The sequence below is a fragment of the Rhinatrema bivittatum genome, chromosome 6 (genome assembly GCF_901001135.1).
Source record: "Rhinatrema bivittatum chromosome 6, aRhiBiv1.1, whole genome shotgun sequence".
Lineage (NCBI taxonomy): Eukaryota > Metazoa > Chordata > Amphibia > Gymnophiona > Rhinatrematidae > Rhinatrema > Rhinatrema bivittatum.
In genome coordinates this window covers 263,685,382-263,709,276 of record NC_042620.1, presented here as the reverse complement: position 1 = coordinate 263,709,276, position 23,895 = coordinate 263,685,382, and the positions used below count along the sequence as shown (strand labels likewise).

At 46.5% G+C, this 23,895-nt stretch overlaps 1 protein-coding gene and 1 long non-coding RNA gene across 3 annotated transcripts in view; one reads left to right on the top strand and one right to left on the bottom strand.

Annotated features, from left to right (window-relative positions):
• The window catches only part of LOC115094241, a 41,771-nt gene extending 28,710 nt beyond the window's left edge, over nt 1-13,061 (bottom strand). Inside the window, exon 1 of the long non-coding RNA XR_003857516.1 lies at nt 12,648-13,061. This is a non-coding gene — a long non-coding RNA (uncharacterized LOC115094241). The remainder of the gene's footprint in view (nt 1-12,647) is intronic.
• The window catches only part of LOC115094240 (dynein assembly factor with WDR repeat domains 1-like), an 80,715-nt gene extending 65,716 nt beyond the window's left edge, over nt 1-14,999 (top strand). For both annotated transcript variants that reach the window (XM_029607077.1, XM_029607076.1), the window contains exons 7-11: nt 13,458-13,489; nt 13,632-13,731; nt 13,938-14,003; nt 14,233-14,325; nt 14,488-14,999. In XM_029607077.1, coding sequence (XP_029462937.1) covers nt 13,458-13,489; nt 13,632-13,731; nt 13,938-14,003; nt 14,233-14,325; nt 14,488-14,616 — 420 coding nt within the window. In that variant the 3' untranslated portion in view covers nt 14,617-14,999. The remainder of the gene's footprint in view (nt 1-13,457; nt 13,490-13,631; nt 13,732-13,937; nt 14,004-14,232; nt 14,326-14,487) is intronic.
• Nucleotides 15,000-23,895: the final 8,896 nt, after the last annotated feature.

Genomic DNA, 23,895 nt, shown 5'->3' with positions numbered 1-23,895 from the left:
ATAACCTCCGGCAATTGTGGCACTAGTTCTGTTTTCCACCGTGCTGCTATCAGAGTACGAGCAACGATAAAGATATGAGAACAGATACGCTGCTGGGGCTGTTGTAGGTCATCAGGGTAAACATGCAATAGGGCAGTAATAGCAGAAACAGGAAGAGTCACATGAAACAGGTCACTCAACCAGGTGACGAGAATCTCCCAAAAGAGCTGAATTTTCGGACAAGTCCACCATACATGGAAATAAGTTCCACTACTTCCACAATTACGCCAACAGGAGTCCGATGCTGCTGGGTATATTCTGTGGATTTTATCTGGGGTAAAGTACCATCTATATATCATCTTATAGCAATTTTCACGCAATCCGGCGGAAATTGAACATTTCCTAGCAAAATGTAGTATGGCCTCCCATGTCTGAGGGCTCAACTGCTCCCCTAGATCTACTGCCCACTGTCTCGCAAAGTTGCTGATCTACTGTTTATCTGGGAAGAGAGTGTGATATATCTTAGATATGGTCCCCTTTATTCTGTCACTATATTAGACCAGAGACTCAAACAGCGAGCGGCTTGGACGTAGCAGTTTAGCGCGTTGTAAAGTCTGAATAAAGTGAACTACTTGAGCGTACGCCAGGAAATCTTTCGGGCTTAAAGGGGAGATATCCATTAACCCCTGCAAGGATATAATCGACCCTTGGGACATCATGTGCCCAATTGTAGTAACACCCTTGTCCCGCCAAACAGTCAGCTGGGGAGTCTGGTAACCCGTTGGCAGATGGCTATTGTGGAGTGAGGAGGTTTGATAGAAGTATTTATAAGCCCCCAGTACTTGCCTACTGCTCTGCTTCCAGATATGCAAAGTGACCTGTAAAGACCAGGTAATATCCTTCACAGACTGCCAGGCGCTGTCTTGTTGGGATCCTTTTCTTCGGATTTACGACGATCGGGTACTGTTACATACGGTTCCGTCCTTTGTCCCTAAGGTGGTTTCAGCCTTTCATGTCAATCAAACTGTGGAGCTTCCGGGGTTTCCTAACTGGTCACAGGAGTCTTCTCAGAACAGAGACCTTCATTTTTTGGATGTGCGGCGCGCCTTATTGCATTATCTGGAGGTTACCAATGACTTCAGACGTTCTGATCATTTGTTATTTCTCTTTGGTGGTCCAAAGAAGCGGGACAAAGCGTCAAAGGCGACCATATCTCGGTGGATTAAGGAAGCCATTTGCGCGGCATACATAGCCCGAGGACATCAGGTGCCTTTGGGTCTCAGAGCTCATTCCACTAGGGCTCAGGCGATCTGTAGGGCGGCGGTGTGGTCGTCTATTCACACTTTTACGAAACATTACCGATTGGACGTTAAGGCTTCTGATGAATCGTCCTTCGGGGAGAGTGTGCTTTGTGCGGGTCTTTCAGGTTCCCGCCCAGTGTAGGGTGGCTTGGGTACATCCCACTTTTCTGGACTGATCTGGGTATGTTCAGGAAATGAAAATTGGTTCTTACCTGCTAATTTTCGTTCCTGTAATACCACAGATCAGTCCAGAAGTCCACCCTTTTCTTCAGATACTGAAAAACTGTCTTGGTCAGAACCTGCTTAAGTTTTTTTTATTGTTGAAGCTCCTTTTTTGCAGACATGATTCATGGAGCAGTTTTTAGCAGTTGTTCGGTCTGTTTGCCAGCGACAAAGTGGTAGTCCGGAAATTTGGTTGGGTGCTACCCTTCGTTATTTAGTTCTGTTAGCATGGGCTTGGGTACAGGTCAATACTGAATGGGGTAGATTTTCAAAAAGCGTGATTTGGCGTACTTTCGTTGGCGCATCAGGCACAAACAAAAGTACGCTGGATTTTAGTAGATACGCGCGTAGCTGCGCGTATCTGCTAAAATCCTGGATCTGCGCGCACAAGGCTACCGATTCCGTATAGCCGGCGCGCCCGAGCCGCGCAACCTACCTCCGTTCCCTCCGAGGGCGCTCCAAAATCGGAGCGGCCTCGGAGGGAACTTTCTTTTGCCATCCCCTCACCTTCCTCTCCCTTCCCCTACCTAACCCACCCCCCCGGCCCTGTCTAAACCCCCCCTTACCTTTGTCGGGGGATTTACGCGAAAACCCCGGACTTAGGCGAAAACCCCGGACTTAGGCGAAAACCCCGGGACTTACGCGAGTCCCGGGCTCTGCGCGCGCCGGTAGGCCTATGTAAAAGGGTGCACCGGCGCACAGGGCCCTGCTCGCGTAAATCCGCCCGGATTTACGCGAGCAGGGCTCTTAAAATCCGCCCCAATGACTGCAGGTGGCACTCTCATTATGTAGCAGTGCCCAAAGTTCTACATGTTCTCTGACTCCAGCTGCTGGTAGGAATACACAACCCACTTTTCTGGGCTGATCTGTGGTATTGCAGGAACGAAAATTAGCAGGTAAGAACCAATTTTCATTTATGCATAGGTATTAGTTACAGGAATTTAGGATAAATTACAGGAGTTTAATGTATATTAAATCAGAATGTCAAATGCTGATTGCTGATTTGTTAAAAACTTGTTATCAATGTCTCTGGAATCTATTTAAAGTGCTAATTTCATCTGGAACACTCAGCGCTCTCCAGATTTGGTTAGTGACTGCAACTTGTCTATTACTTTGCATACAAATTGATAAGATCAATAAAAAAGGAACTACATCTGCCTTCTGTTGATTTACATGGTATTACATATTTTTCTTTAAAGCTTTTGAATTTCTACAGACAGAAGTATACAAAGCCAGACTTGCGGTCTTTCCCGTGTGATTTTCCACAAAATATATCTCTTGCATATTCATAGTGGACATCCTGAAAATCAGATCTGTTTGTGGCTCTTGAGGACCAGAGTTGGCCTAGCTATTCAGCAGCCAAGAAAGATGAGAATATTCCCATCCCTGATCATGCAGTGTAACAGGAATCATTTTCATGTTAACCATGGGTTTTTGGTTCTGACTGAATGAATGTTGAAAGTCAGCTGGTTTCCTTTACTCAGTTACCTACTGAAATGATTAAGATTGTTCCACCATAAAGAAAATGCTTTCCCAGACGATCTTGCAACTTAAAATGGAAAGATTTTTTAACAGGTGTCCATGGGTCAATTAGGACTCATTTAATTGTCCTTTTCCCCTCTTACTTTAATATTGTTTAAGCTTCTTTGACTCAGGTTTAACAACTATCACAGTCAGGATTCATCTTAGTGCTGTAGGAGCAAACCACGAAAATTTACGAGGAATTCCTATCTCCCAGCAATCTACAGTTGCCAGTTTCATAAAAGACCTAACTCATCTTAATACTCTGGTTAAAGATCCTCCTATATCTTGGGATTTAAATATAGTTCTCACAGGACAAGCAGGATGGTTGTCCTCACAAATGGGTGACATCGAGGATGGAGCCCACCATGGAAAACTTCTGTCAAAGTTTAATAGAACTTTGACTGGCCCCTACTGGGCATGCCCAGCAAGGCACTGACCCTGCAGCCAGCAGGGGTCTCCCTTCAGTCTTCTTTTTTCCGCGCAGCAGTTGCCACGCGGTGAAAGGAGCTCTCTAACCACGTTCCTGACAGGAATTTGGAAATTAATTTCCTAAGAAAATTTGCCCCTCAGGGGTCTCCCTTCGACAAATTTTTTAGTCATCTTACGGAACCCGGTAAGTTTTTTGCCTTCTTCCATCGACTACCGTCGAATTTGGCCCTCGAGGCCTGTTGGCACTTACCGATCCCCAGCCTAAATTTTGGCTTCCAGCCATGGCAACGGGGTTCCGTCGTTGTCCGGATTGTACCCGGACTATGTCCATCACAGACCCCCACAGGGTTTGTGTAATGTGCTTGGGTAGTGAGCATGATGTCCTGACTTGCACCAAATGTGCCTTAATGACACCCAAGGGTCGCAAAGCCAGGATGGAGAAGATGGGGCTCCTCTTCCATGCACCCACCCCAACGCCATCGATAGCATCGACGTCATCGGAACCGTCGAAGTTGTACCATCATCGTCAACCCTCCGGTGACCGTCCGCCATCGATCGCTTCTCGGCCGTCGACTCCCGTCCCTTCCCCGGATGGGCGAGGGGATCGGAAGGAAAAGCACCGCCATCGACGGCACAAGTCTCGGCCTGTCGAGGATACACAGCCATCGACCTCTACTCAAGCCGAGCCACCGACAAAGAAGCCGCGAACAAACCGGACGCCCTCCACGTCTCGTTCGCCAGCATCGAGGAAACCCTCACCCTCTCGGGGTGTGGGGGCCGTGATCCCACCGGTTACGGTGGTCCCTCCGGCCCTGCCTCAGCCTCCCTCTCCCGTCGAGCCGGGTATGGTTACCCCTGGTCTCCGGGCAGAACTGGACCGGCTGGTCCAGGAGGCCATCGAGAAAGCGATGAAGAAATTACAACCTCCATCGGCACCGTCTCCGGCACCGGTTCCAGTGCCGCCCCTGGCACCGACGCCGGCACCGGCTTCGCCACCGAGGAGGGAACCGACCACCGAGCCATTGATACAAGCGCTAGCACCGCTACTGAGCCGCATGGAGGCACTCATGACGGCCCTTCCAGCGGTGATTCCAGTGCCATCGACAACACCACCGTCTCCGACTGGTTTCTCATCGGCAGGAGAAACACCGTTTCGAATTCCCCCTTCCGGGGTAGTTCCATCGGTACCTTCTGGTATATCTCCACCGATTTACCCTTCGGCTCCATCGATTCCGCGCCAGGCACCGATTCCATCGGCAGCACCGAAGCCATCGATGCCATTTCTGGTTCCACCTACCGCACCGATTCCACCTCGGTTTCCATCGATGCCTTCAGAGCCTCAGCCAGGTCCATCAGGGCTACAAGCCCCACATGATCCCTACGATACCTGGGGTGATGATGATGATACCTCTTCTGACACAGATTTGCCTTCGCCACCATCTCCTACAGAGAGTAGAAAAAGATCTCCTCCTGAGGATCTATCTTTCATTAATTTTGTGAAAGAGATGTCAGAAGTTGTACCTTTCCAACTACAATCTGAAGCTGATGACAGACACCAGATGATGGAACTACTTCAATTTCTGGATGCTCCAAAAATCATCGCTTCCATCCCTATACACCAGGTGTTTTTGGATCTGCTCAAGAAAAACTGGGAATCTCCTTCATCGGTGTCACCAGTTAACAAGAAAGCTGACTCCACATACCTTGTCCAGTCAGCACCAGGTTTCCAAAAACCTCAACTGGATCATCGCTCTGTTGTGGTTGAGTCCGCACAGAAGAAGGCCAAGCGTCTTAAGCCGCACTCTTCTACCCCACCTACCAGGGAAAACAAGTTCCTGGATAGTGTGGGACGGAAAGTGTATCATGGAGCTATGTTGATTTCACGCATAGCTTCATATCAACTTTACATGACTCAATACAACAGAGCCATCCTTAAGCAGATGCAAGACTATGCTGACACGTTGCCGGACCAATACCAACCGCAGCTTCAAGCCCTTCTTCACAAGGGATTTGAGGCAGGGAAGCACGAGATTAGGACTGCCTACGACATATTCGATGCTTCCACGAAGGTTTCAGCCACAGCCATCTCAGCCAGACGTTGGGCTTGGTTAAAGTCATCCAAACTTCGCCCAGAGGTCCAAGATCGTCTTGCTGATTTGCCCTGCTTAGGCGACAATTTGTTTGGAGAACAAATTCAACAGATTGTGGCGGAGTTAAAAGACCACCATGAGACGTTGAAACAACTCTCATCTGTCCCACCTGAGGTGACCTCCAAGCAACCGCAAAAGAAGGACTCTAAGAAGTCGTTCTTTCGACCACGCCGCTACTACCCTCCGTCAACTAGGGCTCGTCCTGCACGGTCCTCTAACAGGCCTCAGCCTCGTCAGCCGAGAAAGCAAAGACCTACTGTAGCCCCACCTCCTGGGCCTGCGGCGGGCCTTTGACTTCCCTGTATTGAGCACATGCCAACTCCCTCTTCCACACATCCCTGTGGGAGGTCGGCTGTACCACTTCTTACCCCGTTGGAAACAGATTACCTCAGATCAGTGGGTGCTAGCAATTATCGCACAGGGTTACCACCTCAACTTCATAACACTTCCGCCAGACTCCCCGCCCCTTCAGGCATGGAGTCTAACCAGCCATTTGACTCAATTACATCAAGAAGTATCCCTTCTTCTACAATCAAATGCTATAGAACCCGTCCCTCCTTGTCAACAAGGGAAAGGATTCTATTCCAGATACTTCCTAATACCAAAGAAATCAGGGGGGTTACGTCCAATTCTGGACCTTCGGGCCCTCAACAAGTATCTACAAAAAGAGAAGTTCAAGATGGTAACCCTGGGCGCCTTGCTCCCTCTGTTGCAAAAGGGGGATTGGCTGTGCTCTCTCGACCTCAAGGACGCTTATACCCACATTGCGATAACACAATCTCATCGCAAGTATCTGCGTTTTCTGATAGGCCACGACCATTATCAATACCGGGTACTACCTTTCGGGCTGGCATCTGCTCCACGAGTCTTTACCAAATGTCTCGTAGTAGTAGCAGCATTTCTCAGGAAGGAAGGTGTCCACGTCTACCCCTATCTGGACGATTGGCTAATCAGGGCCTCCACCCCTCAAATTGCGCAATCCTCCCTAAAGTTGACAATTCACACACTCCTCTCCTTAGGGTTTCTTGCCAATTACGAGAAATCTTGCTTGGTCCCATCTCAGACCTTATCCTTCATTGGAGCAGACTTGGACACCTTACAGGCAAAAGCCTACCTTCCACTTCAACGAGTCCAAACTCTCATGTCTCTAGCTCGCCAGCTCCAGTCTCAACACACTGCCACAGCTCGCCAATTCCTCATCCTCCTAGGACACATGGCATCCTCGGTTCAAGTTACTCCCTTGACCCGACTAGCCATGAGAGTAACGCAATGGACTCTGTGACACCAATGGCTTCAAGCTTTCCAGCCTCTGTCCTACATCATCACAGTTACACAAGCGCTACGCCTGTCTTTAACCTGGTGGACGACTCAAGTCAATCTCCTTCAGGGCTTACCCTTTCTCCTACCAGATCCACAGGTAATCCTAACCACCGATGCTTCCCACATCGGTTGGGGGGCCCATGTGGACGATTTACAAACCCAAGGGTTGTGGTCGCCAGAGGAAGCCGAACACCAGATAAATTTCTTGGAACTTCGAGCAATTCGCTACGCGCTCAGAACTTTCAAAGATCATCTATCAGATCAGATAATCTTAATCCAGACAGACAACCAAGTGGCCATGTGGTACATAAACAAGCAGGGAGGCACAGGCTCCTTCCTTCTGTGTCAGGAAGCTGCGCAGATTTGGGCAGAAGCCCTCTCCCATTCCATGTACCTCAAGGCCACTTACTTGCCGGGAGTAGACAATGTATTGGCAGACCAGCTGAGCCGTGTCTTCAAGCCACACGAGTGGTCACTCGATCCTCTGGTAGTGACCTCTCTGTTTCACAAGTGGGGTTTTCCCCGCATAGACCTCTTTGCGTCCCCTCAGAACCACAAAGTGGACGATTACTGCTCTCTCATTCGGAGCCAACACTCTCAGCCGAGGGATGCCTTCTCCTTCAAGTGGACGACAGGTCTGCTTTATGCATTCCCTCCACTTCCTCTTCTGTCAAGGACTCTCGTGAAGCTACGCCAGGACAGGGGAACCATGATCCTGATAGCTCCCCACTGGCCACGCCAAGTGTGGTTTCCCATACTCCAGGATCTCTCCATCCGCAGGCACATCCCTCTGGGAACGGATCCGCATCTGCTCACTCAAAACGACGAATGCCTCCTCCATCCCAACCTCCAAGCCTTGTCCCTGATGGCATGGATGTTGAAAGGTTAGTCCTTCAGCCTTTTAACCTTTCGGATTCGGTTTCTCGTGTCCTGATAGCTTCACGAAAGCCCTCCACCAGAAGATCATATTCATATAAATGGAAAAGGTATACATCATGGTGCACTTCTCAGTCCCTTGATCCCCTTTCCTGTCCAATCTCTAAGTTCTTGGACTACTTATGGCACCTATCAGAATCCGGTCTAAAGACCTCTTCCATTAGGATGCATGTCAGTGCGGTAGCCGCCTTCCATAAAGGTATAGAAGGTGTCCCTATTTCAATACAACCCCTGGTGACACACTTTCTTAAAGGCTTGCTCCATCTGAAGCCACCCTTACGTCCTCCGGCCCCATCTTGGGACCTTAATCTGGTTCTTGGTCGTCTAATGAAACCACCTTTCGAACCTCTGCACTCCTGTGAATTGAAGTATCTCACATGGAAAGTATTATTCCTATTGGCTATCACTTCAGCTCGCAGGGTTAGTGAGTTACAGGCCTTAGTCACCTATCCGCCTTACACTAAACTCCTGCAAGACAGGGCGGTGCTCCGCACTCACCCTAAATTTTTACCTAAGGTAGTTTCTGCATTTCATATCAATCAATCCATCATACTACCTATCTTTTTTCCCAGGCCCCATTCCAACTCTGGGGAACAGACTCTGCATACCCTAGACTGTAAACGAGCTCTAGCGTTTTATCTAGACCGTACAGTTGCTCACAGGAAGAGCACTCAATTGTTTGTCTCCTTCCATCCTAACAAGTTGGGACAACCTGTGGGTAAGCAGGCTCTTTCCTCCTGGTTGGCGGACTGCATTTCTTTTTGCTATCAGCAAGCTGGCATTCCTTTTCAAGACCGTGTAAAAGCACACTCTGTGAGGGCCATGGCGACTTCAGTAGCACACCTTCGATCGGTGCCGCTTCCTGACATCTGCAGGGCTGCAAACTGGAGTTCTCTCCATACCTTTGCAGCCCACTATTGTTTGGACAAAGCTGGAAGACAGGACTCCATCTTCGGCCAATCTGTCTTGCGTAACCTTTTTCCAACATGATGTACCAACACCCTTCCACCTTCCCGGTAGGGTGCGGATGCCCTTTCCCAAATTCCACCCCAGTTGTTGTGCCTGTTGCACGTTGTTGGGTGCATTTGGTGCAAGCCAGGACATCCTCAGCTCGGTACTCACCCATTTGTGAGGACAACCATCCTGCTTGTCCTGTGAGAAAGCAAATGTTGCTTACCTGATGTAACAGGTGTTCTCACAGGACAGCAGGATGTTAGTCCTCACGAAACCCGCCCGCCACCCCGCGGTGTTGGGTTCGTTTTAGTTTTTACTTTTTTAGGCACTGCCTGTAGCTTTGAAAATCAGACTGAAGGGAGACCCCTGCTGGCTGCAGGGTCAGTGCCTTGCTGGGCATGCCCAGTAGGGGCCAGTCAAAGTTCTATTAAACTTTGACAGAAGTTTTCCGTGGTGGGCTCCATCCTCGATGTCACCCATTTGTGAGGACTAACATCCTGCTGTCCTGTGAGAACACCTGTTACATCAGGTAAGCAACATTTGCTTTCTGGTTCAGCTCATGAAATCACTTTTCAAGCCTCTAGCAACATCAGAACTAAAATTCCTTTCTTGGAAGGTTTTGTTTTTTGTAGAAGTAATTTCATGATGAAGAGTAAGCAGATTGCAAGCACTAGTCTCATATTCCCAAATTTTCCACAAAAGAGTAGTTTAAAAAACTCATCCTCAATTTCTATCAGAAGTGGTCTTTTGATTTCATTTAAATTGATCTATTGTATTGCCAGCATTTTTTCTCATCCCATGTGCCCATGAGGGCGAACAAACTCTTCATATGCTGGACTGTAGAAGCGCTTTATTGTTCTGTTTGGAGAGAGCAAAGTCTTACAGAAAGTCTCCACAACTATTCATCTCTTTCAACCCAGTCAAGACATTTTTCAGTTGCAAAAAGAACCCTTTTCACATGGATTTCTGATTGCATCTCTTATTGTATTCAATCAGGATGACAGCTCTAAGTTGAAAGCCTATCAAGTCGGTGAGACAGAAGCTTCTTTAGCCCATCTTTGTTCTGCTTCCATAGAAGATATTTGAAGGCTGCCACCTGGTTTTTTGTCCATACCTTCACTGCTTATTACTGGCTAGAAAATGGTTCATGTCAAGACTGCAGTTTTGGCCAAGTAGTTCTCAAGAGCTTATTTAAATTAATTCCTTCTACTCTTCCCCAGTATCTATTAACACACAGGTTGCATGCTTTCAGGACTGATTATAAGAATATAGCAAATGTTTTCATGCAACCATTAATTTGGCAGTCCCCATTGTGTAGCTGTATGCTGTCCTGCTTATCCAGAGAGAAAGGAAAGTTGCTTACCTTTAACAGGCATTCTCCATAAACAGCAGAATAAATCAGCCATACAATTCCATATTCTTTCCCTTAGAGTTGAAGGTTTGTTGTTATTCTGCTCGCAAGCTGCAGGCATTCCCCCACCTACCTCCCGCGGCCAGCCGGGCCACTGACCACCAGTTCCTCGCGGCAGGCCGTGCCGCTGTGTCCTGGCTCCCACGCGGTCCTAGTGCCACCGTCGGGAGCTTTCCTCCACGGCTGAAACCACAGCTGCCACTCCTGCTCCGTCTTCGAGGCTGGAGCCGCTGCCAGTGTCCTCAGACGGCAGGGAAGCCATCCTTGCCACTGTCTGTACCTCTTCTCCTGCTTCGCAGCAGGGAGCCGCTCCATCTAGGGTCTCCCACATGGCGGGACGCTGCCAGCGTGTCAGTCTTCATCTCTTGCTCTGCTTAGGTGCGGGCGCGTGCCTGTCACCAGTATTTAAAGGGCCAGCGGCAGGAAAAGCCCCGCGGTCCTCATCGATGATGTCATCCATCCTCGTCTGATTCAGCCCTGTAAAAGGAGTCCTGTGTCTGTCCCTCGTTGCCTTCGCAAGAAGCCAGTCACTCCTGAATGTTCCAGTCCATCGGTCCAGGAGGCTTCTGAGGTCCATCGCTTCTTCAAGGTCCTGTGTTTCTCATTGGAGCTCCTTTGTCTTCATCTGAGTCTTTGTTCCTGGAAATCCTGATGTTTCATGTACTGTTGTTCTGTGGTATCGTTCCTGAAAACCTTGATGTTCCAGATGTCCTGTTGTTTTGTGGTTCCGTTCCTGAAAGTACTGTTGTTCCACATCCGTGTTCCTGTTGTCTTGGTCCCAACGCCCTTGCCTTCACTTCTGCAACCAGTTCCCAGATTCCTTGTGCCCACCTTTCCTGGCGAGCTATGTCATGGTCCATGACCAGCCCCGAGAAGGTTGTGTAGGGTTCTTGGTGATACAAGGCCTTCTTCTCGTCTGCAACGGAAGCCTCCAGGAGACTTCTGTTTTTAAGCCTTGTTCCTGAGTATCTTGTTCCCGGTCTACGGAGTCCCCTTGTGCCTGCTCCGTCCATGCCTAAGACTCTGCCAGAACCTGCTCCACTTCAGCGTGGTCCGTGACCAGCCACAGGCGGCTGTGTAGGATGCGCCTGGTGCAGGCCACTACCGAATCTTCGTCATGTTCCAGTCTCAACTTCCATTACCTTGTCTGGAGTCTGCTTCGCGTTCAGCGTGGTCCATGACCAGCCATGGGCGGCTGAGTAGGGCGCGCTGTGATGCAGTTCTCACCCAGTACTTCGATTGACTCCTGAATCCTTGCCTGAACCTCTGAATGACCTGAATCCCTGTCCGAATCTTCTGAGTGACCTAAACCCTTGTCTGAGTCTTCTGAGTGACCTGAACCCTTGTCCGTGTCTTCTGAGTAACCTGCATCTTCGTCTGAGTCTCCTGAGTCTCAAAGTCTTCATCTGAGTCCCCTGAGTGTCTAAGTCTTCGTCCAAGTCACCTAAGTCTTTGTCTGAATCTCCTGAGTATCCAAGTCTTGTTTGACTATCCAAGTCTTCGACTGAACCCTCCGAGTATCCTGAGTCTGAGTCTTCTTGTTCCTGCCCTCAGCCTCCGTCTGGCCTCACACACTCGTCTTTCCCAAGCAGTGGGTCTGAAAGGGCTTCCGAGTGGCCGGAGGCTACTCTCGTGACCAGCATTGCGCTGCTGGGTCACACTGGTGCGTGTGGGTCCAGCGGAGGACAGGCCCAGTCTTTTTCCTGTTCTGGATTTCCTCACTTATCTTCAGTCCAGTCCTGCTCCTGTCCTGCCCATGCTCGGACATGCCTCATCTGCCTCGGCACTTCTTCGGAATCCTCTGGGGTCGAGCCATGGCCCAAGTTCACACTCTCTTCCTGAAAGTGGAACTGCTCCCTAGCGCTTCCCAACAAGGTTTGTTTGCTACAAAGGCAGAGGAGACTCATGCAACGGCAGTTATACAGGAACACCTGTGCATTCTCAGAAAATATTTTTGGGTTTTCTGAACTTTGAGAGCTTTTCTGTCTCAGCACTGTCTGATGATGTCAGCGCACTTATGTGGCTGAATTGTCCTGTTGTCTTTGGTCAATGCAAATTTGCTTTCTTTTCATATGGAATATAAAAGGTGTGTTAGAACAGAGGTCCCTAAAAGTGTAATCTCTGTGGCCTCACCTTGTATGGCATGATCTCTCCAGCTCTGGCCTGCCACTGGTATAAGGCTGGCCTCTGATATTACACTCCACCCTCTGACTCCTTATCTGAAAAAGCACACTAACAAGGAAAGAAAACAGGAATTCACCTAAAATTTATTAACAAAACTTACCACTTTCTTTGCTAATCTGCGAGGCTGGTTAGCTATACCTCAACAGAAATCATTAACCTCCATCTAAGACAGTGTTTCCCAACCTTTTCAAATGTAAAGCACACCTACATTAACAAAAAGGAAGTGTGGACACCTACCTCCAGGGGCTGACAGTGTGAGCATGGAGAGAACTTGAATGGTCAAAAGAAGAGCTAGGGAAGCACTAAAATCCCCATGAGTCTCTTTGCCAATTTTTAAAACAAAAGGGAGTAGGAGAAGGAGACACACCATCACAATGGACAGTTCCCTCTATACACAAATGCAGGAGAAGGGTATAGTTGATATGATGTGGACAGCTGGCTTTTAGTTAGTACTTTGGCTCCTGCATGTGGCTCTCAGACCTCTTCCACTCCTGCTCCTGCTCCTGCTCTTGCTCCCAGCACTCAGAATGAGTCATATCCATTGCTTAGTGCACCATCTCACTCAGCCTGAAGATAAAACAGAGGCTGGAAGGATTCAGAGGAGAAAAATAAGGAGGTAGTATGCATGCTGCTCAAAACAAGACTGGGCTATGTGTATCATTAATTACCAGATTATGGGATTCTTGCTGTGGCTAGGAAGAAGAGACATGCATGATTGATTACACATGTTCTCAGAAAGGAGATCATAAATGCTTAACAGACACCTCCTGTGACTCTTAATGAAGTGAGGTGCTGAGAACAGAGCCAGGTGCTGGGCATCAGGAGGTGCTGACTTTCCCATGACACACCTGATCAGGTCTGAAGGTGCACTAATGTGCCATGGCACACTGGTTAGGAAACAATAATCCAAGATTTATAATCACCTGAAGTTCAGCTGCTTCAGAAGTCATTGGCCAATTGATGTTTTTAGCAGGGCATGTCTCAGTTCAGTGTTTTCTTACTCCTGGCTGTTAGTGCCACTGTGACATTTATTTATTTCTCTTGCAGTTTTGGAATACTCAGAGCCAGCATGCCTTATGGTGAGAATAACAACCCATTTCCTGCATATACATAATGTATTAATCTCCTTTGTTTATCCATTCCTTTATATTTGTATTCAGTTTGCTTTATCATATCCTAGCTCAATTTTTACAAGGACTTTCTTCTCTCATCTTTGACTAGGAAGTTGTCTGGCCCTCATGTATGTGGAGATGCATTGCAATTTGAACCCTTGACCCATCGTATCCTGACAGGTTCTTGGAGGAAGCATGACTCACTGCAGGTGAGGGTGAGATATTATAGGAAAGAGCCTGCAGAGGGGCTCAGGGTCCAAGATCACACTAGTGCCACATGAGACTTAAGGAGGGCAGAATACCACCTCTGCCTCCAAGGGAGTCAGGAAGAGTAGAATCCCATTGCTGAAATAAAATACAATATGTAATTTGAAATCTAACTTTTAGCACTTGCTATTATGTTTTCTTACTGTAGATCTGGGACTCAAAGACTGGTAAGAAGCTACATGAAATCCCCGATGATTACAGAGGGCATTCCCGGGTGAGTTGACCAGCATACTTAGTCAGTACCAGCTGTATATGGGGTGCTAAGGCTTTTTCAGTGCCTGGGAACATAGCTGTGGGTAGTAACAATTTGCTTCCTTAGATGGTCTCCGGCTGTTATTGTTTATGAGGACATGCACAAGGAGGAATCCAGGAAGGGAACTGCAAGAAGGAGGCAGAGTGAGGAAGGGATCTGCCTGATGTTTGTTGGTTTTTTGCCTGCACAGATTTACAGCTGTCGATGGATGGGCTCTGGGCATATCATGGCAGCAGGGAGCGAGTCAAACATGTGTCGAGTCATAGACCGAAACAAGTTTCTGGTAAGTATCCCCTCATGCCTACTGTCTGTAATTCTCCGTACCATGCTCCTTTGTGTGTCTATTTCTTAATCGTGTTCTCTCTTATGCTGCCCAGAATCATCTTCCTCTGTTTTAGTGACAGCACAGCACTGACAGATTTCTGGACTTTCTTCCTTCTCACAGACTACAGGCTGCCTGGTGGATCTGCCTGGGGGTGTTTACTGCACCGACGTAACAGAGGAAACAGGGAACTTTCTCATCGCTGTCAGCTCCCAATCCTGTATCTACCTGCTGGAGATGCCCAAAAAATGAAGCAGAATTATGACTTGATTTAGCAGCATGGCACCTTCTGGCCCACAGCAGAGAATACCGTGTTCACCCCTTTCAGGATTTGAGTATAAGCTTTTTGGGAAAAGAAGCCTTGTTTTTCACTGAGACTGAGTCAGGTACTCCAAAAAAAAAGCAAAGTGATGTAATATTTTCCAAGTTTTGTGATATTTTCACTTGCTATTGTGTGCTCATTTTGCTTTTGTTGTTTTCCCATTTTGTGGTGGTTGTGCTTCTCTCCTTTTTTACCTTTCTTGTGACATATTGTATACGGTGTATACACTAACAGTAAACAATGGAGCAGGTTTTGGACAAGGTAGGGTAGCAGTGTCTCATCTATTACTGAATAAAGTATTGAGGTGAAATTTGCTTATCTTTCTTCATAGTTGTTCTGGACTATGCCATTTCCTGTCCCAGCATCCTCAGCCCTGTCCTACTCCATGTAATGTCATCCATTGATCCTGAGCTCCTCCAATACCTCCTGTTTTACCAGATCACACCATACCCACCTGGTCCAGAGGCTGGGACATTCCCATGGCTCCTTTGTCACCGCCTTCTATGCTCATTTTAGTTTGTAGTATAAAATGAATGTAAATTGCATCAGAAATACATTTAAAGACTCCTCAGAAAGCTAAAAAGTTTAAAACTGAAGGGCGGAAGACGTGGACAGCGTTACTGGTGACTCATCGACAGATTACTGGATGATAAGACTTTTAGGGGGGTCCCTCTCTAATGAGATCCAGGAATATTTGGATATTAATAGAACTGAGGATGTCTCAGCAGGTACGTTTTGGAACTGTTTAAAAGCTGTGGTGCGGGGCCAGTTTATCTCCAGAGCGACTTTTGTTAAACGGACAAGGAATAACAAAAGGCTCTGCCTTATGCAGCATATTGCTAGATTGGCCTTATGTCATAAGAGAACTTTAGACCCAGGAACTCTAGCAGAACTGGGGGCTGCAAGATGGGAATTACAAGCCCTGGACCTAGCTAGATCAGCATTTCAATTGGACATGCTTAAACAAAGATATTTTGAATTTAGTAATAAAGTAGGCCAGATGCTCACTAGGAGGTTGAAAGATCAGATAGCGCTGTCTCATATCACTAAACTTAAGGATATTTCTGGGTCCTTTTTATACAAAGTGGGGGAAATATGCAAACGATTTCTGGCTTTTTTGAGGAGCTTTATGCCCAGGATGACTCAGTGAGAGACCTAGATATAGATATTTATCTCCATGACATGGAGCTGCCCTCCCTGTCAGAGGAGGTGTGATTATTTCTAAACGAAGAGATAACCCACACTGAGGTCTTTCAAACAATTCAGGGGTTGAAACCTGGGAAGTCCCCTGGGCTTGATGGACTAACGGCTAGGATTTATAAAACATTTCATCCGGTTGTAATACCACCTTTACTCGACTTTTTCAAGTATTTGAGGAATGGGGGAATGATTTCCAAGGATTCTAATCTAGCAGGTATAACTTTCTTGGCCAAGAGTGGGAGAGAGTCTACTTTATGCGGGTCCTACAGACCAATCTCCCTCATAAATATTGACTTCAAGATCCTGGCAGGTATCTTGGCTACTCGTTTGGGAAAACTGGTTCCCTCCTTAATACACGAGCACCAATCGGGATTTGTCCCTGGAAGATTAGCTTCCAATAATGTATGCAGAGTTCTGGAACTAATGTGGCATGCTCAGACATCCCATACTCTGCTTACACTGTTAGCCTTCGATAGAGTGCACTGGCCATTTTTATTTAAGGTTCTGATGAAGATGAATCTAGGCCCAACATTCATGGGCTGGATTCAGTGTTTAGGTGCGAACCCTAGGGTTTGCCTGAAAATAAATGGCGAGTACACTGCACCTTTTGCGGTAATGAGGGGCACACATCAGGGCTGTCCCCTTTCACCACAATTATTTGTTTTTTCATTGTAGCCATTCGCCACAAAATTGCGGTCTAATAATCAAGTTAAGGGAATGATGGCGGGCCTACACACTTATAAGATCATATTATTCACTGATGATTTGCTATTCACGGTGACAGAGCCGGAGATTTCTCTTCTGGCATTGTTGTGGGACATGAGAGCTTGTGGTAAAGTGTCTGGATTTATAGTTAATGAATACAAATCCAAACAATTGAATGTCTCAGTCCCTGATCAAAGCTTTGCTCAAATTGTGAGCCTTCTCCCATTTTGTGTAGCCAAAGGGTGGGTTATTTAGGGGTGAAAATTAGGCCAGATATTGAGGGGCTGTTTATGCTCAATTATAGTCCCCTTCTTTCTAATGTACAAAAGGATTTAGATAGATGGGACAGGATGGAATTTTCCTGGTTGGAAAGGGTAGCTATCCTTAAAATGAACGTCCTTCCACGTTTTTGCTACTTCTTTCAAACCCTGCTAGTCCCGATACCTAACTCCTGCCTGAAACTATGGCAACGTAAGCTTCTTTGTTTTATTTGGAAGTGTCACTCCCCCCAGAGTTGCTAAAGCTATCTTATTTCTTGATAAACTGGGGGTGGGGGATGGTGGGGGGGGGGGGGGCTGCAGGTTCCACACCTGGTGTGGAACTTTGCAGCTGCACAACTGGGTGCATTTTTACACTGGCATCAGCTGGGATAGCTTAAGCCCTGGACCCGCACAGCAGTTCAAGGTGGGGGGAATCCACCATAGTTTATTAGGGCATGGCAGAAAGGGAAGTTTAATTTAGCTAGCCTATCGCCTTTTTTGAAATTTATTTTTCAGATCTGGGGCAAATGGAAATTGTCTTTAGTGGGTAACAAGCAGGCATACATCTTTCCTCCTTTTTGTATGACACTTCCTTTCCTCCGGGACTGGAGAGGGTAGGGGTTACACAAAGGTGGGGTAAGAGTCTGTTTAAATAGGACCAATTATGGGATGGCCAAAAGTTGTTACCGTTCTCAGAATTGAGGAAACTATACCCAGTCTCAGTCCTGGACTTCTTTGCTTATCACTAGATTATCCACTTTTTCATAACAACAAAGGTGGGGTTGGAACTTCAGAAGGGCAAATCTCTTTTTGAAAGTTACTGCACCCAAGTAGATAAACTTTCTAAACCCATTTCTAAGCTCTACTCCTTACGTAACCATCAGTCTGAATCGAAACTGAGGTTTCAAATTGCATGGGAGCGTGATCTGAGGGGCCCGTTAGACGAGGTGGAGTGGGGTCAATGCTTCTCACTAGTGGGGAGAAGCTCGGTGTCCTTATTGATCATGGAGAATGGATATAAAGTACTATATCGCTCGTACTACACTCCAATCCGCATACACAGGATGTATCCCAGTCTAGATGAACGATGCTGGAAGTGCTGCGGGGCCCGGGGTATGTTTTTACATTTATGGTGGGAATGCCCAGCAGTTGGGAAATTATGGGACACAGTGTTTGATTTTCTCTCTTCTCGGGGGGGGGGGGGGGGGTATTTCTGTCATCAAGAACCCTAAGGTTTGTTTGCTGAACCTCCTTGTGGAACTGGGTAATGATTGTTTCCAGAAGTGGATCCAGCAGGTGGTGGCAGCGACACACTGCGAAATTGCGAGCTGGCGGCGTACATCTTCTGTACCTTCTGTGCGAGCTGTTTGCTCTAGATTTGAAAGGGTATACTATATGGAAACATGTACTGCTTTGCGACATGCCAAGATATCCAAATTTGAGAGGATATGGTGTCATTATACACAATGGAAACTTTCTATTCCCCTGTAGCCGCTAGCTTCCGATCTTGAAGGGGTGAATGAGGTATTGGTCCTGGGCTGGAGGGCTTATTATTATTATTCACTAGCTAGTGCCCACCGGAATATACGTTTGCTTGCCCTACGCCAGTATTAGGAAAATACTGTATCTAGCCTGGCTTGGCATATTTGTATCAGTATTTCACTAGCACCCATTTTCAGAGATATATCTTGTACTAATTGGCCACACTTGATTGCAAACCTGCCATGTTAATGTTTAATGGGGGGATAAGGGATGGGAGGAGTAGCATACAAAACATTTTAAAAATCGCACAATCTTGTCTTTATTGTAATTCAACTCTGCGTTATTGCTGTAGTAGACATGTGGTACTTCGTACTTACAATCTTGTGGTATGTTTTACATGCCACTGCGCGAATTCTCACTGGACTCAAAAGATCTGAACATATTTCACCCGTGCTAAAAGAACTTCACTGGCTTCCCATAGCAAAAAGAATCGAATACAAAACTCTTTCAATGATTCACAACTCTATCCACCACATTGACCACAATTGCCTCAACTCCCTTATCCAAATTCAACACAATCAACGCAACACGAGATCTACCAATAAAGCACGTCTAGAAATCCCTCCACTCACCTCAGCCAAATTAACCACCACCAGAAAAAGATCCTTTTCAATTGCTGGACCTATCCTCTGGAACACTCTTCCTTCCAGTTTCAGACTACTAAACAATACCAAAATGTTCAAAAAACTACTCAAAACTTGGCTCTTCAAGCAAGTTTACAAAGACGGAATAGGTTAAACCAATGTCTATGAAAATCTCATACAAAATCTCATACATCCCCCTCCTCCACTTGCCCTATTTCCCACTTTCTCCTCTTTTCTCTTTCTCCTCCTCCAAACCAACCCTTCCCTCTTCCCCTCAACTCTTTCCCCCCACCCCTTACTTATCCAATCATCTCTCTTCCCGAGCATCTCAACCTTCATTCCTCTTGATAATATATCTCTAACCCTCCATCAGTATTGCTCCCATGAGCTATTACTTGTCCCTGTCTATCTACTGATGTAATTATAAATATGATAAAGTTATCTATGTTTTTTTAACAATTCTGAAATATTTAGACCTTTAACTTGCCTATATATATATTATATATATTCATTATAACTTTAACTCTGTTTAAACTGTTCACCTGTTTTTTCAATGTATGCGTTGTTATAAATGTAAACCGGAGTGAAGGCCTCTACCAATACTTCGGTATATAAAAGACATATAAATAAATAAAATAAATAAATAAATGTTCTATGTACTGCTGGTTTACCCAATAAAAATTAAATTACAAAAAAAAAAGAAAGCTAAAAAGTCATAAGAGGCATTGTCTTACTGTGGATTGGTAACTGGTTAAAAGGTAGAAAACAAAGAGTAGGACTACATGGTCAATTTTCTCAGTGAAGAAAGGCAACTAGAGGAGTGCCCCAGGGATCTGAACTGGGACTTGTGTTGTTCAATTTATTGATTAATGATCTAGAAAAGAGAGCAAGGAGTGACATGATCAAATTTGCAGATGATACAAAAAATATTCAAAGCAGTTAAAATACAGGTAGACTGTGAGAAACTGCAGAAAGACTGCGAGACTGACAAACTGGGTATCTAAATAGCAGATGAAATGTAATGTGAACAAACCCAAAGTGATGCACACAGAGGAAAATAAGCCTAACTATGGAGTAAATTTTCAAAGGAGTTTCATGTGCAAAAATAGTATATATGCATGTAAATAGCATGTACATGCAGCTATGCTATTTTGTAAATGTCAAGAGTATGCCCATAGTATACATGCATATCTTACTAGCAGAAAAGGGTGGGATAGGGGCATTCCGGGGCGAGGTTCAGAAGTACAGGTGGTAGGTGCTGTTTAGTAAGAGATATGTGCATATATATTACCAAACATTCGTACACTTTTATGCCTCCTTATTGACTGGTGCAAGAGAAATCCAACTTGGCTGCGGTTTATAGATGGGAGTGCAAGGGGAACTGATAGAGGAGCTGGGTGAATTGGAAATGGACTGGGTGAACAAGTGGAGATATTGGTGAACTGGTATATTCAAAATAGTTTACGAACATACTTTAAAATACCTGCCTTTGTGTTATTATGTGAACAGTATGAAATGACAAGTCTCCTGAAACAGTAAAAACATTTATGAGAAACCAGGAGCCCATTTCCCCCCCCCCCCAGCCAGTAAGCCAGGTACAGGATCAAGCTGCGTTCTTTCCCCCAAAAAATAATACAGTAGAAGTGACTTGGGCATCCTTTGCTACAAATCACCCGGTGCTCCACAGCCCATCCCAAAGTAGCAATGTAATTTTTTTAGGTCTTCCACATCCGTGAACCAGCGGGGTCCTCCTGGGGTGGTCACCCGAACTCGTGCAGGGTATATTGTCACGGCTCGTTGGCCTAGATTAAATAATTGGGCACACATGGGAGAAAGCACACGCTGCTGTGCTGACAGGGCCCCTGAAAAATCCTGGAAAACCAAAATCTTCTTCCCCTCATACATCAGTGACTGCCCCCTGTGAGCTGCCTGCAATATTTCAGGCCTATGGGCATAATTTAAAATTTTTATAATCACCACTCTGGGTTTCTCTTGGTGGGCACGCTTCTGCCCCAGGCAATGGGCCCTCTCGATGCACAGGGGGCCATGTTCCTTAGCCAGGGAGAGTTCTTGGGTTAGCCAGCGCTCCAACAATTGTGGCAGGTCTCGGTCTTCAATGGCCTCCGGGAGATCAATCAGGCGCAGGCTGGACCTCTGGGACCTGTTTTCCAGGTCCTCAAGGCGTTCGGTGTACCGGACGATCGCGGCCTGTAGCACCGCGAACTCCGACCTCTTCCCCGTCTGAAATCCTTTGCTCCAGCGCTGAGAAACGTGCCTCGGATCCTGCAATCGCCAAGGTCACCTCCCCGATCTGGTAGGACAGTTTTTTAAATTCGGGCTCAAGGGCTTCCACTACTGCAGCCCTTAGATCTGCCCAATTCGACGGCACTGGGGAGTCCGCCATGCCGGTGTCCTCATGGACGCTGCGTCCGCAGGCCGTGACTTTTCCTTCTCCCTATGTGCCGTCCACGTTGACATCGTAGCCAATACCGGGTCCCATGTAGCGGCAGCTGACTAGAAATGTTTGAAGTCAGCAGAGTCGATAAAACGGCGCAGGATGGGGTTGGATCAGCAAAAGGGGAGCCAGAGAGGGTCAGCTAGATCCGCTCCCTCTCACAGCATCACGTGATCTCCTTTACAGTATAAGCTCTTAAGCTTTTCGGACCATTACAGTATAAGTCATGGTCTGAAATGTGAATAATACACGGTCTTATATAAGTCACATTTTAGTTTGCTCCCTGGCATCCTCAGTTATTTCCCCCCTCATGTTCTCTGTGGCTCAGCTCTAAGTGCACTGCCCATGTGAGGCACAAAAATGGCAAGCTGAGCCAGCAAAACCCCTCCTCCTCGCTAGTACTCACAGGTTCTCTGCTGGTGCTGGTACAATGGTCCCCAAATACTTGGCTGGCCTACTCCTCCTGTTTCTTCTCTCAGCAGCTCTCTCATGTTAGAACAAGAGGAAGCAGCTGCCGTGATCTCACTCCCTCTTTGCCTACTCCTTGGCACTGGAATGGTGTTTGGGCTCAGGATTTAGAATAATACTTTGGATCCTTCCTTACTGCCGAAACAAACCAAGAGAGCACCACAGCAGAGCTGCACCAGAGCCCAGGTCGCTGCTGTGGGGAGCAGCGGAAGGATGACGGCGTCCAGACTGACAGACGGCATGCCCAGGTCTGGTGGACTACCTATGTGCATCAGGATTAAACTTGCTTTCCTCTGGGCTGGCCATTAGCCACTGGCATTCTGTTGCCTCTTCCAACAGCAGTTGGCTGCCTTGAGGTCTCCACGTCTTGCCCCCTTGAGCATCCTCTGCATCAGACTGGACAGCAGAGTTTTTCACCAATTGATGGACAGGGCATCACCCAAGAAAGTATTGCAGAAAGAACAGGCTGCCAAGGGCTGCACAGACTCCCCAGAACAACCTAGTCACTATGAAGGGGAATACGGTGGAAAGTTTTTATATTTTATTTAGCAAGAACTGTACCTAGATTTTTTTCAAAATAAATAGATTAGCTCCATGTCAAGTTCACATTTTGTAAATTTCCAGCAGGTTCAAAACGTCATTAAATCTAGCTTCAAATTCCCTAAACACTGGTGCTATGGGACCTGATCTAAATCTTCAGAGAAATGAGATTTGGAGTTGGTCTCTGCCTTAGCACATAAGCACATTCCCCCTTTGCGTGCAGACTGCTAGGGAGAACGTAATATAATTCTATGTATGTGACCCATGATTCTAATCCCAGCAACAACAACCAGCCTAGTCTGTAACCAACACGTCTATCTCCCTTTCCACTACCTGTAAATTGTATTCACACTTTTCTCAACTTTTTCATGTACTCTTAGGGGCGGATTTTCAAAGGGTTACACGCGTATATTACGCCCAGCTTTAGATGTGGCTGGACGCATGTTTTGGACGCGCTAGAGTAGCACCGGATGTAGTAAGGAAATCAGCATGTCTAAAACGCACGCCCAAACGCAAACCCAATAGCGCCCATCAGCTGTTAATTGCATGTAGATGAAGACATTAGTTATTACCCCCCATGCACTTTTAAATGCGGAAAATTCAACTCCAGCCTCAAAGGTGGAGTAAAGTCAGCCTGCAGTCAAGGGCTCATGAGAAACATTAAAACATAGGTTCTCTGTGCTGTGATAAGGGTGTCCTCCTCCTTAGTATTGTTGTGACACTTTCATTTACTGCTTTTGGTGGAGAAAAATAATTGTGTATTTTCACTTCATTAAAAAAATGCAACACTTTTCTTATCACCACACAATTTGGACGTCCATAGCAAGGGCGTCTAAATATTTTGCTGAGATTGCTGAAGTGAATTATATAAAAAAAAAGAAGTGGGATCAAAACTGACACTCATATTGAGCGCCCGTTGCAATGAACTGCGGACACTCAATTCTCCGTCAGCGCATCCTTTTTAACGCTGCCTATCATTTAAATATTGCATCGGGCACCCAGGGGATGTGGCTGCACACGCGTTAGGAAAACGAGCGCCCAAAACGAGTGACTGTTCTCAGAGCGCATCTTATTGCATTGGCCCCAGAAGGTTTGATCCCTCAAAGATCTCGTAAATCCTTATCCAACCAAAGATGGTTTTGATATAATTCCTGGATAGTACGAGGTCCCTATAGAAGAATTTCATCTGTACCTGCATATGTGGCCTGCCATTCACCATTTACAAAGGCCCGGATGTGTTTTGGAAATCTGCAACTGCTGGCGTCCCACAGCTGGCAGAGAGGGCATTCATTTCTTTTTTATTTATATTTTATTAATTTTTACACATATCATGACAAACTGTCACTTATAATACAGATAACTATTTTGTTCTGTATGAAAATAGATAATTCGTCTTTAACAAGCACAAATGCAAGTATCTGAGGTATTTCAGGAAATAAAAATACTTAGAATATC